At 43.4% G+C, this 16,847-nt stretch overlaps 1 protein-coding gene across 2 annotated transcripts in view; it reads left to right on the forward strand.

The window, feature by feature from the left end:
- Positions 1-14,720, forward strand: part of LOC139647024 (metallophosphoesterase MPPED2) — a 34,813-nt gene extending 20,093 nt beyond the window's left edge. For both annotated transcript variants that reach the window (XM_071522832.1, XM_071522833.1), the window contains exons 3-4: positions 5,085-5,266; positions 14,491-14,720. In XM_071522832.1, the coding sequence (XP_071378933.1) occupies positions 5,085-5,266; positions 14,491-14,720 (412 nt within the window). The remainder of the gene's footprint in view (positions 1-5,084; positions 5,267-14,490) is intronic.
- The last annotated feature ends 2,127 nt before the right edge of the window (positions 14,721-16,847 follow it).

The raw sequence follows: 16,847 nt of genomic DNA on the forward strand, positions 1-16,847 counted from the left end.
CAGCAGATCAGAAGCCGGCACTGCACTGCTGAACTCCTGCACTGAACTCCTGACTCGTGTATACATTACTAATGAACCGCTGGATTGTTATACAGTCAGATGTTAACGGGAAAGACAGGGGCCCACCTCTCTCTTTGTGTCTGTGTGTGTGTGTGTGTGTGTGAGACTAATGCAGCATTATCATGTAGGTTCCTTGGCCAGACTCTGTTCTAATTGATAGGGGCTGCTGGTATTTACTTACATTCTCAGGGTGGATTAAATCTCAAAGGAAAGCAGAGGAGATGGAGCTTGTTTTTCTCCCGGCTTTATTTTAATATGCGCGTTTGTGTGTGTGTATATATGTATATGTGTGTGTGTGTGTGTGTGTGTGTGTGTTGTTTCATCCCTTGTGGTTCTGCATTCGTCCTTCCTCCATGACTAGAGCTGTCGAATCCTGTAAAGCTGCATGACGTCTCGGCACCACAGAGCACCAAATCTAATCAGCAGCTACCCTGCAATGTGTACGTTCCTCTGCTTGCTTGATGTGTGTGTGTGTGTGTGTGTGTGTGTGTGTTTAGCAGACAGAGACTTATTTACTGCACCCGGTCAATAGTAAATATCATTATCTCTGTAGCCAGTTTTTCATTTTATTTTGTCCAGTGTATTTAATATGGAGCGCAGCCTGGTCCAGCCTCACTCTGCTCTGTCTGAGCAAACGCCAACAACTCCCAGCTGAGGCTGAGGAGGGACACGACTACTGACTGCAGACTACTGACTACTGACTGCAGACTACTGACTACTGACTACTGACTGCAGACCACTGACTACTGACTACTGACTGCAGACTACTGACTACTGACTGCAGACCACTGACTACTGACTATTGACTGCAGACCACTGACTACTGACTGCAGACTACAGACTACTGACTACTGACTACTGACTATTGACTACTGAGTACAGACTACTGACTACAAGCTACTGGCTACTGACTGCAGACCACTGACTAGTGACTGCAGACTACTGACTACTGACTGCAGACCACTGACTACTGACTGCAGACTACTGAGTACAGACTACAGGCTACTGACTACTGACTACAGGCTACTGACTACTGACTACTAACTACTGACTACAGGCTACTGACTACTGAGTACAGACTACAGGCTACTGACTACAGGCTACTGACTATTGACTACTGACTACAGGCTACTGACTACAGGCTACTGACTACTGACTACTGACTACAGGCTACTGTGTACTGACTACAGGCTACTGACTACAGGCTACTGACTACAGGCTACTGTGTACTGACTACAGGCTACTGACTACTGACTACTGACTACAGGCTACTGACGACAGACTACACACTACAGGCTACTGACTACTGACTACTGACTGCACACTACAGACTACAGGTTACTGGCTACTGACGACTGACTATAGGCTACTGACTACAGGCTACTGACTACTGACTACAGACTACAGACTACAGACTACAGGCTACAGACTACAGGCTACTGACTACAGACTACAGGCTACTGACTACAGGCTACTGGCTACTGACTACTGACTACAGACAGTGGCTACAGGCCACAGACGGTGGCTACAGACTACATATGGTGGCTATAGACAGTGGCTACAGACTACACACAGCGGCTACAAATGGTGACTACAGACGGTGGCTATAGACTACAAACAGTGGCTACAGACTACACATGGTGGCTACAGACTACACATGGTGGCTACAGACTACAGATGGTGGCTACAGACTACAGACAGTGGCTACAGACTACAGACAGTGGCTACAGACTACAGATGATGGCTACACACGGTGGCAAGCAGAGGAACTGCATTGATAGTGACTACAGACAGTGGCTACAGACCACACAGACAGTGGCTACAGACCGCAGACAGCGGCTACAGACCACAGACAGTGGCTACAGACCACAGACAGGGCTACAGACCGCAGACTGCCCTCCCATGCTCACAGCCTTGCAGCAGACTGAGCCCGGCTCTAAAGAGAGCAGAGCAGAGCAGATTCTGGTCTTTGTGGAGCTGACCCTCTGAGTTTCTGCTCAACCTTGCATTTTGAGGCTTATTTGTGAAGCAATTTTCCTGTTTTCCATTTCGGTGCGATGCGTTTTTTTTTTTTTTTTTCCCAAGAGGTTTTCTTTTGTGCCGAGACGCCTATTTTCCCCATCTCTGTTAATGACGTCTTCTCTACTCCAAAACCTTTTTATTTAGTCTGGTTGTGCGCTGTGTTTCCCTGCCATGTTTGTGCACACATGCAAGTTAACCGTGTGTGTGTGTGTGTGTGTGTGTGTGTGTGTGTGTGTGTGTGCTTGTCAGGTTGGAGATTGGAGCGTTGATTATGTGTCTGATGTTGTCTACAGAGTGACATCCCTTCTAATGAAATAATGGTTTGGTGGCAGAGTGCTAGAGGATTGCACATTGCTGACTTCAATTACAGACAAGACTTCTTTCTGCTTCCTTTCAGTGGGAGAAAAGTACGGCTTTTTTCTTCCTTTTTAACAGACATGCTTACATTGAACAAAAGAATGAATAAAAGCCTCTCCCAGCCAGACTTGGGTCTAAGTGATTTTTCTTTACATAATGGACAGAAGAGACATGGCATGCCTTAATTCACCGTCTCTTTAGCCAATCGGATGCCACAAAACAGCCATTGCCCTCCTTGTGTGCACAAATCAACCTAGCGCCGGTTGCTTGTTTTTCAGCCCCGACTGCTAATTCGGCCTGTTGTAATGTCTCTCCTTTCTTTGAAATGCATTTGGCTATTCCACACGCATTATTTTGCAGACCATATAATTTATTTTGTACAACAAATAGTCTTTTCAAGGTTGCAGTTTTCATCTGTGTCCCTTCTGCTAACTGGTATAAAATTAGCATACATTTCCCGAAAAATCTGTTTTCTACATTGATTACATCCTCCACATAAAAATATCAAAAACAACCAAAAAGAGGCACTGGCTTTGGTAGTTTAGCTGCTTCTGCTGTGAGATGCAGTTAGAGAGGATGACGCTTTTCAACATTAGAAAATAAAAACATATCTGGGTCTGTATGCATACGTTTTCTCTGGAAATGACATGAATGTGAATTTTCTCAAGTGATGTTTAGAAATAGCTATTTAGAGACAGCCGCATTTAAGAGACAGTTTGTGAAGGAGCTGAAGGACAGACCTTTCTGTAAAGAATTGGAAATTATCAACGCTTAGAAAACTGTGTAAGGGTCGGTCTAGTTGCTGGGGATAACAAGGAACCTAACATAGTGCTGACAGTGTGACTGGTGATTTATTCAATTCCTATTAAAATCTCCTCTAGAATGGATTTAATCTTTAGAAACATTTTTCAAAGTGTTAGTAAATTGGCTTGAAGCACTGCAGTGAGTGAGTGGACCATAAGCTTTGTGAGGAAGGCACAGCTTTTCTGCACTTCTTCTGTGGACTAGGAAATCCTCAAGACACTAAAAAGTCCTCTGCTCTTCAGAATCGGAATCAGATTTATTTTCGCCAGGTGCATTTTCACATACTAGGAATTTGACTCGGTGAGGTTGGTGCAGTATACAAGCATGTAGACAGACAAAAAAGCAGCAATCTGAATATTAAACGCCAGAGACAAAGAAAGAAAAAGAGATTCCTGAAAATATATACAGTATATACTGTACAATAAGTGTGGTGACTAAGTGGGTTATCGAGAGGCTTTTTACAAGGGCTCAGTAGTAAGTTGCATATAGCAGTGGTTCTCAACGTGGGGTCCGGGGACCACCAGGGGTCCTTGAAAGCGTTCCAGGGGGTCCCCAGCAAATTGATTAACTGTTAAACTTCATCATTATTTAATTTACAAGAAGTTAGCACAGTTAGAGAATGTAGAAGAATGACTGTTTTGATCATAGTTTCTCTGTTATCTCTCTACCTACAATACAGATAGTCGTGGAATTCCGGACAAAATCATATCTAACAATAAAAAATATTCTCAGATTTGCGTCCGAGAGACAAAATCTCATTAAATGTGGGTCTGTGGCTCTAATGTGGACTAAATTAGGGTCCTTGATATGAAAAAGGTTGAGAATCACTGGCATATAGTGTCTGACCAAAGTACTAAATATGAATAGTGTCACTATACAGGGAATACAAATACGATAGACAAATTTCGATCAAATCCTAGGACTGAAAAATGTTTAGGAGTTATTGAGACAAACTCCTGCAGTTCGGGGTAAACGCCTGCAGTCCTCACACTTGTCAGAATTTAGCAACAGGAGGGTAATTTTCCAACTTAATGTTGCTTATGGGTGCAAGGCCTGATGGGTAGCCTTTACTCTCTCATTCCCACATAACCGCTTTATGACTATAACTTATAGGAGAATGTCGGTGTCATTTAGAGTTACAGCCCATTTACTTGTGTTGATGTCTACTTTTCCTTTCCTTCAATCGTTTTAAAATGGATGCTGTATGTAATAAGTTTTTTTTTTTTTTTAAACATTTACTTGTTTTTCTTTGTTTTTAAAACATTACAGTGTCAAACCTAGCTTGAAATGAACTGCTGTCCGGGGTAACAAAGACAGCCTAAACAGAAAGTTTGACCAAACCAAATGAAGACTTCATGTTTACTGTGATGGATTCTCTCGCTCCTGGACCGCCGGTACTTACTAGGGCTGAACAATTAATCGAAATTTTATCGAAATCGCAATATGGCCTACTGCAATTTTCAAATCGCAGGAGGCGCAATATTTGTTAAGGGCGAAATGTGTGTCAAAATACCATTTTAAATTAAATATTGTGGTTCTGCAGAGATGTCCTGGCCTACACATCATATTCTACAGACTTAAGAAAACATCTTTGTTTGGTACAGATCCCCGCAAAAATCACACCATAATCATTTTAATACGTTTTTCAATGAAAATAAGAATAATGATGTAAAAATTATCATTCCCTCTAATATCGCAAATCATATCGCAAATTGCAATATCAGTCATAATAATCGCAATTAGATATTTTTTCAAAATCGTTCAGCCCTAGTACTTAGTCGAAAAAACACACCAGTACTCTCCTTTAAACTGTTTCCCCCCCCTCTCTCTGTCTTTTCCAGGGTGGACCCTATCCCCTATGACACTCCCAAGCCGGCGGGACACACCAGGTTCGTGTGCGTGTCGGACACACACTCGCGTACGGACGGGATCCAGATGCCGTACGGCGACGTGCTGCTGCACATGGGCGACTTCACCGAGCTGGGCCTCCCCTCCGAGGTTAAGAAGTTCAACGACTGGCTAGGTGGGTACTAAAAGCCGCTTAGGGCACGCCATTCAGTCACAACACCGCATCGCTCCCACACTCCCACTGCGCCGACACACACAAGCTTACATGGGGGCAGCGGGGGCGAGGGGTGGGGGGGTGGGGGGGTGGGGGGGGGAGGTGTTGCACGCATAACCAGTAACTAGACCACACAATGACCCCCCCCCCGCCGCTCCCCTCGACCCCACAACTGCTGCGCTAAAGTGTCCGGTTTAACCCCTCTGACCTAACACCCGGGCCCAGTTAACCCCTGACCCCACCCTCTGGCCCCTCTGCTGTGGGTGGGAGCGCTGTGTGTGTGTGTGTGTGTGTGTGTGTGTGTGTGTGGTTTCACTCACAGCAGTCGGCGCTTCATCACTTGACCCTCCAGGGCCGGAGTTTTACAGATTCCAAGCTGCTGTGAAGAGGGTTTTTTTTTTTCCAGTCCTCTTAATGTAGTTATGTTTCATACGTTCACGCACACAGGGGATTAGGCCGGGCGGATAAATCAATACGCTTCACCCGCCACGCTCGCCCCGGAACTTCTCTCACATGATATCATTTGAATCCCTCGGTTGTAAACGGGTCTTCGGGGTTTTGCCTGTTCTCAAACGTTTCAGTGTAACAGTCCTTGGCAGGTGAGACAAAACAGCCCGGGCTTTCGGAATTTCCTGAAAACAGCACGGTGTCTTTAAACCCAAATATCGGTGCTCCGCGCACGAAAAGTGAGAGAAATCTTTTTCCCCCCAGAAGGAAAGGATTAGGTGGAAGAGACACCCCACTAGAAACAGGAAGTAGTTTGACGGTGAAAACTTAAGGGTGTGGGGGGTGGGGGGGCGGGGGTGACGACCCGGGTTTGATTCCCAACTCAACAAGTTTTCTACTGGGAGGGAAGTTTTCATTTTTAGAAAAACATGATCATTATCTTATCTCATTAACACCTTAACCCAAACCTTAACCAAAGTTTTAGTTGCCTAAACCTGTGGTTCTCAATGTGGGGTCCGGGGACCACCAGGGGTCCTTGAGGGGCTTCCAGTGGGTCCCAGGCAAACTGATGAATTGTTAAACTTCAATATTGTTTCATTTACAAGAAGTTAACACAATTAGAGAATGTAGAAGAATGATCATAGTTTCACTGTTATCTCTCTACCTACAATACAGATAGTCATGGAATTCTGGACAAAATCATATCTGACAATAAAAATGTTCTCAGATTTGGGTTTGTGAGACAAAATCTCATGAAATAGGTGTCCGTGGCCAAAATGTGGACTAAATTAGGGTCCTTGATATGAAAAAGGTTGAGAATCACTGATCTAAACTGAAGCGCTAGTTAAACCTTTTATGTGATGACCACATGAAAATGTTGTGTCCAATTCCTGCTATTGTCACATTGGTGGAGGAACTTAATCTAATTGTGTAATTTCATTAGACTGTATTGGACAAAAAGCTAATTTCAGAAATTGATTGATTGATTGATTTTGACAGATTTTAAAATATACATAAGGTCGATTGCCCTTAGGCCACAACCACATACACATAGTAAAATTGTTGAGGAATTTAACACACAAGTCGAAGAGATTTATTTCTGTCGTGGTCCTCCTTGTGCAAAGCAATGGTCAGCACAGGCAGGTCTGACAATATATGAATCACACACACATGTTCAACAAATGTAAATAGAGTGACAACTTAACATGCAGAGAGGGAGACAGATCAGGGATGGGACAATCTGCTCATCTCGCGATACGATTTGATATGCGATACGAGGTTCGGGATTCAATAAAACCACGATACGATGTGATAAATTATAGTTCAATGACAACAAATTCTGACTGTGCAGAATTATGTTTATTTCTGAGCCACAAATCTAGAATGTAAACAACAGAAGCGACAGTAATATAATTTGGATGGAGAGCTTGTGAAATTGTCTCATTAGTGATTACTACAGCAGAATAAAATGGAGCTAATATCACCATTCATTTGCCCCGTGATACATATTGTCACATTTTTGTTTTGCAATATATTGAATTGCGACATATCGTCCCATCCCTAGTACAGATTGACCGTTAAATATGTACGCTTGACCGTTTATTTCCACATAAACATTAACATATGCATAAGCCTCCCCCCCTCCCCCCATCCCCCCCTCCCCCACCCCCCTTATGCTGCTGAGATGACAATGGACAGACTTGGGAGGCGGGGGGGGGGGGGGGTGGTAGTGGCGCCACAGTGGCACTCCACTGTGCCAGGCCGCTCCTTTAATGTGCTGCCAGGTGCTCTGCCCTTAATTCCCCCGACGCACATAAACACACACACACACACACACACACACACACACACACACACACATAAAGGGATGGACATTCAGACGCATGCAGGCACGTACACATGTCCCATTTCTTCGCCCCTCTGTTTTCCACCGGAGGCCCGTCCAATCCCCGGTGTCACCGCTGACATTTCACCTGGCACCGACACAAGGAGGCACCGGTCAGCACTTCTATCAAACTCCTCCATCCATCAAAACAGATAGCTACGTCAAGTGTGTGTGTGTGTCTGTCTGTCTCTGTGTGTGTGTGTGTGTGTGTGTGCTTTGTTAAGCGAGGGCGAAACAGCGATGTGCGCGGCCATAATGGGGAATTGATGCTGAGCAAAGTGGAAAATGACTTGGTGTAGTTTGGAGCGCCGTGTCTGTCATTATCCTGCTGAAGGGGGGGGGGGGGCTGTGTCAGCACACCTGGTCACCATCACAAAGGGGGGTGGGGGTGGTGGGGAGTTTCAGACATATAATGGCAGTACAGTATAAGTACAGTATGTGAAAGAACAGCAGGGAAAGAAAGTACAGTATGTGTAAGCAGTGTAAGAAAAGGAATATTAGAGAATGTGTGTCAGGTCATTAATCGGCTACATGTTCTCTGCCATGTATCTAGAACTGTAACTAATCATTATTTTCATTATCGATTAATCTGTAAAATGTTAAAAAATAATGAGAAATGCCCATCACAAGTTATCAGAGTCCAAAGTGATTCTTAAAATTGCTTACTTAGTCTGACCAGCAGCCAAAAAAACAAAGTATTCAGTATATGTATATGGTGTATTCAGTATATGGGTGCATAGAGAGAGTAGTAGGCGGGAACGTTTTCTAACAACACCTCCATGCAGACTACGATTGGACATATGACTATTGGCTGTCAGTCGTCCAATTCTACAATAAAATTTGTAATGATATACAATCGTAGAAATCAGTAAAATGTAAAGTAGGAGCGCAGTATGTTTTGTTTCAAATAACAGTTACACACATATAGACATTCTTACCCTCCACAGCCCACAGTTTACCTGCAGTTGTTGGGCGGCCGGTGGTAATTTCAGAGCCTGGCCTTGGATTCAGAGACAGAGTTTTAGTGTCCCATGATGGTCTAACTGCTGTTTACTGTTTCAGAGGCTTTTCCACCCTGACAAGAAGAAAATAATTCTGGTAAAATGGTAAAGTTTAGCAGCTTGTGAGTCACTGAACAGAACTTCCAGCACTCGATTTCTTTACCTTGTGTCTCTGTTGTTGTCGTTTGGAGGCCAGCAGAAAACGGAGGCTCTTTGTGTTCTGGCTTTTATAGTGAGGCTCTGTGCTTTCCCCATAGAGACGGTGCATAAAATAGGCCACGCCCATCGCGGGGGAAACCGCTGCACCGCTCTCCATTCACCTTGTGTGACTGAATGTACATCATTGTCATTATTCCCCAAATTAAACATGCCTAAAAGCTGGTGTGTGGTGGGATTCACAGCCAACAAACTTAAAAACCGTGAATTACAGTTTTTTGTGCTCCCGAGTAAAACAAGGAGCCGTTAAGAAGAAAAATGTGGATCCAGGCTGTAAGGAGAGAGTTGCTGATAGTGGTACATGGTAGAAGAGGGGGAAACTTTGGGACCCCGAGAGTAAATACACTTATATTGTGGCCAGTATTTTGTCACTGGTCAGTAACTTACCTAGTTATATTCTTGTAAGATAACCTGAATGTTAAAATGTGTTTAAAAGCTGCATGCTGTCCTAACATTAGGTTGCTACTAAGCTAACATCACTGAGCCAGTTCCTCTCTATACAACAGATGAGTTGTGTTCATGTGGGTCTCAGGATAGTTTGCTCTGTATTGACTGTCAGTCCAGGGTGCAAAAGTAATGAGAAATCTCACTGACTTGTTAGCTAACATAAGATAGTTAACAACAATTTCATTTTTTATTTTTATTTTTTTACCACTTTAATAACCAATGTCATGTCAGCGTCGCTCAAATTTATAGTCTGAAAAGCATAGCTGTATTTCAGATTTTTAAATATGAAGTGAAATGATTCAAAGTCAACTTATTATCTTACCTGGTGATTAAATGAAGTAGTGGTAAATGTTGAAGTATTTCACTTCAGGTCACTGTGTGGGATCATTTATCCAGCTTGATTGAAAAAGGACATTGATGGAGCCAGTTAAGTTCATTTTTTCAGTGTAGCTTCTCCTCTCTGTTGGTGGCAGTGTGCTGAAATCATTCTTTGACAGACTTGTCTACTTGAAAACAGGAAAAACCTTGTCAGGCTGTCCGTATCTGAAAAGATTTCCTCCTGATCGCCGCTTTTGTTAGCAATATTGTTTTCCCGTGGCTTTCAGAGTACGATGCACTCTCCAGTGTGTCTATAGAATGGGCTCTGATGGAGAGAATGCAGGTGAATGTAAATGGTTTGATTTTCGCTCCAAGGCCACTTTTTGTTCTACCTGTGGAAGGCAGAGTGAGTCAGAGAAAGGAAGGTGAGATGGAGTCAGATAGACGGAGAGGAAGTCAAGACACAGAGGCTCGAAGAAAGAGAGGCTTGTTTAAAGAATAAGTTCATTGATTTTGGACCTATCTATAATTTCTCTCTTCCATACTGTAGTACTTATATACAGACAATATTGGCTCCAGAGGGGTTTGTCAAAATATCTCCAAAAGCCGTTTGCGGCTCCACAGGAGAGTTGACAGGAAATACGACTCAGTTCCTCCGTTACACACTTTCACTAATCACAGAACTATTTTTCTCTGCCGCAGCGCAGACCGCTGTGGGGTGAAAGGCGGTTCCTGGCGGAGTGATCTGGTTCTGGACGGTCAGGTCAGACTGTAAACAGTAGAGTTCGGTAGAAGACGATCCGCTGAGTGGAAACGGTGCGGTGCCGCCGCTTTCCGGGCCGTGGAGAGAAATACGTCGGTCGCTCTCCGTATCGTTTTCACAGACCGGACTTTTTTTTGAGATATTTTGACAGTTTGGATTCATTGTTTCAACCGACAGCTGACTCTGGAGCCAGTATTGTCTGTGGGTCCAAGAACTACAGGGATGGAAGAGAGAGGAATTATATATATATAGGGACAAAATCATCGAAATTATCCTTTAAAGTCACTAGGAAACAGCATTTTGACACTGTCTTGTTTCTGTAATGCAATGTATTTTTGCTTGAAACAGGATGTTGATTCTTAAATATAAATAAATTGCAGCCAATGGGATGCAGCCATGGTGAAAAGGAAACTGAGGTGGAGTGGGAGTTCAAAAATATGTGATGGTATTATTGGTTGTGATTTTTTTTTTTTTATACACCTACTGGTACGCCATGAAGCAGAAACGTAATAGGATTTTTGTAATTATTTGGGCATTTATTGTTAAATGTATGTACAGAATGACTCGGAGAATTAGTCATTTTCAGTCTCCAGGAGGAGACGGAGGTGCGACCGGGGTTTGGCCGGTTGGAGGAGATCATTGGAGATCGATGCAGAGGAATGAGCTTCCCCTGACCCGGTCTGTCTGATGCTACCGCACCGCTCTGATCCTCCGCTTTAAGCTGCTCCCAGCGGCCTCTGTGGTGTGTGTGTGTGTGTGTGTGTGTGTGTGTGTGTCCATACAGTATGTCTGTCTATACCTGTCTATGCACACGTGTATTCGATATGGGATAGGATGGCTTGAACGATGAGAATCTTTTAACACTGAGGGTCTGAAATTCCCACCGACTGGCGAGTCACCACTGACTTTCTGAAAAAATAACATTTGAATGATTTGGTTATCTACAGTCAAATTTGAATGCGCTCCTGTAATTTGAATACTGCTTTACAAACAAACAAGTATAAGCGAGTGAGCCAGTTTTTAATGAACACACAGCACCTGATTCTGTATTCGAAATGTCACTGAAAACAGGTTGGGTGACAGATTTCTATGAAAAATTGAAAATGTAATTAACTAATTTAGTTTTCTTAGGGTTAGGTAATGTTTTTTTTTTAGTTTAGCAAGCTTTGGCAGGTGAGCCAAAAACGTGATTTCAGAGTGGGTGTAGATATGGATGTGGTCACGTTCAACATGAAAACAGAGTGTATTTTTAGTGCTGCGCTGTGAAAAACACACCTGCTAACTGAAATGTTTTGAACGTGTGGATGTTTTTTGTTTTTTTTACTTGAATACAACTGCAAATGCGAGTGTGTCTTCTTCAGAGAAGCTATCAGACGGCGTTAAGCAGAACAATAGATTTCCCTTTTCTCTGCAGAGTCGTACTCGCTCCTGAAGGAGTTTGGTTTTGTTTCTTCCCCCTCTCTCTCTCTCTCTGACTCACTCTGTTGCTGGTGGATAAAGAATAAAGAATATATCTCGGTATCTCACTCCACACAGCCTGTAAGATGTATCAGGATGGCAATAAAGAGCACTGGCAATTCCCAATAGAGTAATGGAGATGGAGTTGTTTGATGGTAATTATGTTTTCCCCCACCTTTTTCCTTGCCTGATGCTAGTGTGCAGTGGTAGCAGAGAGGATGATTTGGTTTGGCTAGTGTGTGTGTGTGTGTGTGAATGGATGCGTGATCCAGTTAGAGTGCTGGGGGACTGAGGGACGGCGCTCTCTTATAGGGTTAGACTGGAATTTATGATCCAGAGAGGCGACGAGAGCTAATTTAGAGCAGCGAGAATGAAACCTATAGAGCGGGGAACCGTGATTCTTTTATTTTCAGCGTTCGAGAACACACACACACACACACACACACACACACACACGCTTGAGACGGATGTGTTGGAATTTAATATCTGTCTGCTTTGAGCCAGTATATGTTGACTGCATTTTTATTTTCTTATATTCAGTTTCCATTCGTTTTATTTTTCCCCAGTAAAAACTGAGCAGCTCACTCCCATCTCTCCTTTCACTTACCATCGCAGCTAAAAAGCAATTTTTTTTATATATATTTTTTTTTTTATCGAACAAATCGTTTTATTCAGCATTTTATTCAATTTGCTTCCTCTGTGTGCGCCGCAACCTTCTGTTATCACTGGCCGGAGCAATAGAGGAGGGGAACAAAGAGAGAATAGCGCTTGTAAGAAGAAAGGGAATAAGCTAATCTCCGTAAGTCGACCGCTTCTCTATCAGTCACCGTGGTCAAGCCCCATAATTCACTTCATACAGCACACGCACACACACACACACACACACACACACACACACACACACAGTAGGCTGGAAAGACGGAAAGGAAGAATGGAAGCAAAGAAAAAGAAAGTCAGAGGGGGGAAAAAAAAATCAAAGAAATCCAGAAGAAAGAGTAAAGAAACAGAAGAGAATTGAAAGATGATGAAGGCCAAACCCTTTAGTGGAGCGCTCAATCTGCCGGGAGTAAAGAAGTGAGGCGGTGTTGCGTGGCGGCGGAGGGCCGGCGGGACAAAGCACCTTCGACGGAGGAGAGCGGGAAAGGGCAGAGCCGAAATTGAAAGATGAGGCCATGAGAGAATCGTAATGGATGTTCTTCCCTATTTAGGTCGGACGGGTTCACGCTCCTCCCCCCCCCCCCCCCCCAGCTGTCCTCCGCCCGGCAGAGAGGGACGGACGGCGGCCTGCTGGGGTCAAGCTGAGCCTTCTGACCTCTCGCTGTCTGAATGGAGGGGGTTTTCTTTTTTCTTTTTTTTAACCCTACTTCCTTTTTCAAGTTTTCTCTTGCCTGTCCTGATCTTTTCACGGGGGTTAAGTATAGAGGGAACTTACATGGCACTCAGTACTCAGGATCTGCCGGTTCCACACTTCGGATTTTCACCAAAAGTTAACAATTTCTTCCACGCCACATTAACAACTTCGTTCTCATTTTCATGACTGGAACCTGAAATGAGACATGAGATCTGTCTGTTCACATTCCTGCCCCTTTCAGAAGAATTTCAGCTGATTATTATGAGAGTTTTGGTGTCCCATGAAGTAGGGCTGGGCGATACGGTTGAAATCAATCACGATAATCATAAGGATTTTTCTCGATATCAGTATATATCACGATATGGTTCATGTATGCAAAATCACGTTAAATAATCAAATTAATGTTCATCTCATTGAACCGAATGGTGATGTTAGGTGTGGTGTCAAACAAAACAGAAATATTCAAATAATATTCCTACCATACCCTATTTTATGAGAGTTTTTAAGTAAAATTTGCTTGTGAGAATTGCGGAAATGTGTGTCACGATATCAAAATATCTTCATATCATCACAATATGATTCCACTGAAAGACGATAAACGATAATATGGAATTCTCGCCCAGCCCTACCATGAAGGTCTATATGCTGTTTTTTAGAGGCTTTTCCACCCTGACAAGAGGAAACTTCTGGGGGGAAAAAAGGAATACTTGTGAATTTTTGGCGGGTTGAGAGCAGCAAAAACGCTATCAGTAGCAGTAGCCTGCATATGAGGTGTTTAGGGAACATCGGTAAATTGTAGCATCTACCGATAGTCTGCAAGTGAGGCGTTTAGGGGACATCTGTAATTTGTAGGTACAGTAAATAACCTGGGTTACGCTTAACGTTATCCTGTGTTACTGGACATGTAACTAACTGCAGTCTGATCCATCTTATTATGTGCTGTATCACACTGCAGCACTTCATTTTTCTGTTAGGATATTTATTTTATCGAGGAAAAAGGACTGAAAAAAGGATTTTAATAACCATTGGTTTTGGCCTTGGTGCTCTACATTTTGGCCGCCATGCCCCAATAAATTTGTATTTATCAAAGGCCAAACTGGCCTTGCCCTAAAAATGACTTAATTCCAGGCCTGATATCAGGGTTTTGGGAGATGAGAGCTTGATGTGTGACCTCAGAAACTTCAATGCGACACAGTCCCCTCTGCTTCTGACCACCTTCCTCCACAGGCTGCACCTCATCACTCTCTCATCACTCTCTCTCTCTCTCTCTCTCTCTCTCTCCCCCTCTCCCCTCTCCAGGCGGCCTCCCGTACGAGTTCAAGGTGGTGATCGCCGGGAACCACGAGCTGACCTTCGATAAGGACTTTATGGCCGAGCTGGTGAAGCAGGATTACTACCGTTTCCCCTCGGTCTCCAAACTCAAACCGGAGGACTTTGACAATGTCCAGTCGCTCCTCACAAACTGTGTGTACCTCCAGGACTCGGACGTCACCGTAAAGGGCTTCCGGATATACGGGACGCCATGGTAAGAGCGATCTCTCCCTCTCTCTCCCCCCCCCCCCTTCCCCACCCGAAACCCATTCTCACACCGCTGCTGCCTTTTCTCTTCATTTCAAGCGTCCAGTTACCTTTCAGTTAGCGGTGTTGTGGATCCGGGCGTGTCTCTCTCTCTCTCTTGTTGGTGTCTGGCTGTCTTCCAGCTCCCCTCCCTGCAGTAACTCTGTACCTCCCTAACATGCAGGGTGCCTATTCCCAGCACGCAGCCTCCTTTATGGGCGCGGGACCTTCGCCTGCTCCCCGGGCTTACATTACACCTGTGTTTTGACACGGGGTTAAGTGATACGCGTGGTACCGCCACACACTCTCAATAGGCTCTCAGGTGCGGGAAGGACCGGTGTGTGTGTGTGTGTGAGAGAGAGAGAGAGAGAGAGAGAGACAGAGAAAAGGGTGTGTGTTTTGTGAGAGGGAGAGATGTTCGTGTGGAGATTGTACATGCTTGTGTATGTCGTCCATCTTGATCGACAGTGACTTTGACAATGAGTCTTTAAATGGTTGTACAGTAGTGCTGTGCGATATATTTGAAATCCTTTTTTTTTATATATATACGTATATATATATATATTAAGAGTTTTATTGTTCATTTTCAAAATTATACAAAACACACAATAGACAAAGAAATTCAAAAGACAACACTGCATAACAAAACAACAAATCAGAGCCCGCAACAGCATTGGACAGGTTTTTCTTTCTTATACATTCTTTATACAAGCCTTCTCAAGCGGAGGCAGGTACCTGAGAAATAGAAAGTGGTCAGAGAATAAGCAAGGGTTTTACTACAGGCCACACAAAGCAAGAGAAGAAAACAAATGGTATAATGATATATTTGAAATCAATATTCAGCTATAATCAGGATTTTTTTTCGATATAGATAAATATATATATCACAATATGGCAAAATCACATGTTAATGAAACAAACTCAAACTGGTGCTGGAAGCGAAGGCATAACACTAGACGCTAGAAAGAGAAAAATGCTATCTGCACTCTTCTGTCAGATGCAAAAGTACTGTTTATTCAGCTAAGCTTTCGGCCCATTGACTAAAAGCTTAGCTGAATAAATAGTACTTTCACATCTAACAGAAGTGTGCAGATAGCTTTTTTTTCTCTTTCTATTAAAATCACATGTTAAGAACTCAAATTAATCTTCATCCCATTGAAGCGAATGGTACTGTTAGGGTGTGATGTCAAACAAAACTGACATTTTTCAAATAATTTCCCTTGGAAAAATGGGAAAATAATTCTGCACACTGCAAATAAAAGGCTAGGACAAAAAAGTAAAAAAAAAAAAGTATGCATAAGTGCCCAGGTTAAAGGTGCAAGTGAAAAAAGAAAAAGGAATATTTCCAAAAGAACTAACTTTCAGCTACATGCTTTCATCAGTTCTATTCCTTAAAATGTTTTGTAGCTCATTTTGTCAGTTTTTAAATAAATTTTGCTTGTTATTATGAATTTAGACAGGTGGATTGTGTATACATTTCATCAAATCGTGACGATATGATTCCACTGAAAGGCAATAAAAGATAATATTGAGTTATCGCCCAGCCTGTGACCTGGACTGTCTGCTGTAGTCGGTGCACAGAAAAGCATTCGGTGTCAGTAGAAGTTATGCTGCAACACACCTGCGTCCTTTTTTTTTTTTTTGGTGTTTTTCACAGCTTACTTGTGTTATTTTTGTCTCCAGATTTCGCAGGCCGTCTTTACAGCCTCTCCTCCAGATGTCCCTCCCTGCACCGAGAAAACAGAAGCTGCTCTGTGTGATTAGATGCCGTAAAGCAGTGGAGTCAAAACCAACGGAGGCAGTGAGAGCCTGCAGGGATCCATTCCAACCAATCACTACACCCGGTGACTTCATTGATTAGCTCCTCCTCTCTGACCGAAGGAGTGCTAATCAGTGAGATGAGATTAGCTGCTGTAGTGTTTGGTTGGAATGAAAACCTGCAGACTCTTCTCTGGTTTGAGGGTTAGGGTTATCTTTCCATATTACCTGGGTAATTATTAATGAGACGAAAACCTTGCCACTGCCACTTTCTTTCGGCACTTTCTGCAGACCGGGAAATCGTCCTCCCTCATGGTCCCCTCTTTTTTTAAAGCCGTAGT

This window comes from Centroberyx affinis, unplaced genomic scaffold (genome assembly GCF_046629955.1).
Source record: "Centroberyx affinis isolate AG114_WGS23_722 - 3 ecotype Tasmania unplaced genomic scaffold, CSIRO-AGI_Caff_v1 ptg001031l_1, whole genome shotgun sequence".
Classification (NCBI taxonomy): domain Eukaryota; kingdom Metazoa; phylum Chordata; class Actinopteri; order Beryciformes; family Berycidae; genus Centroberyx; species Centroberyx affinis.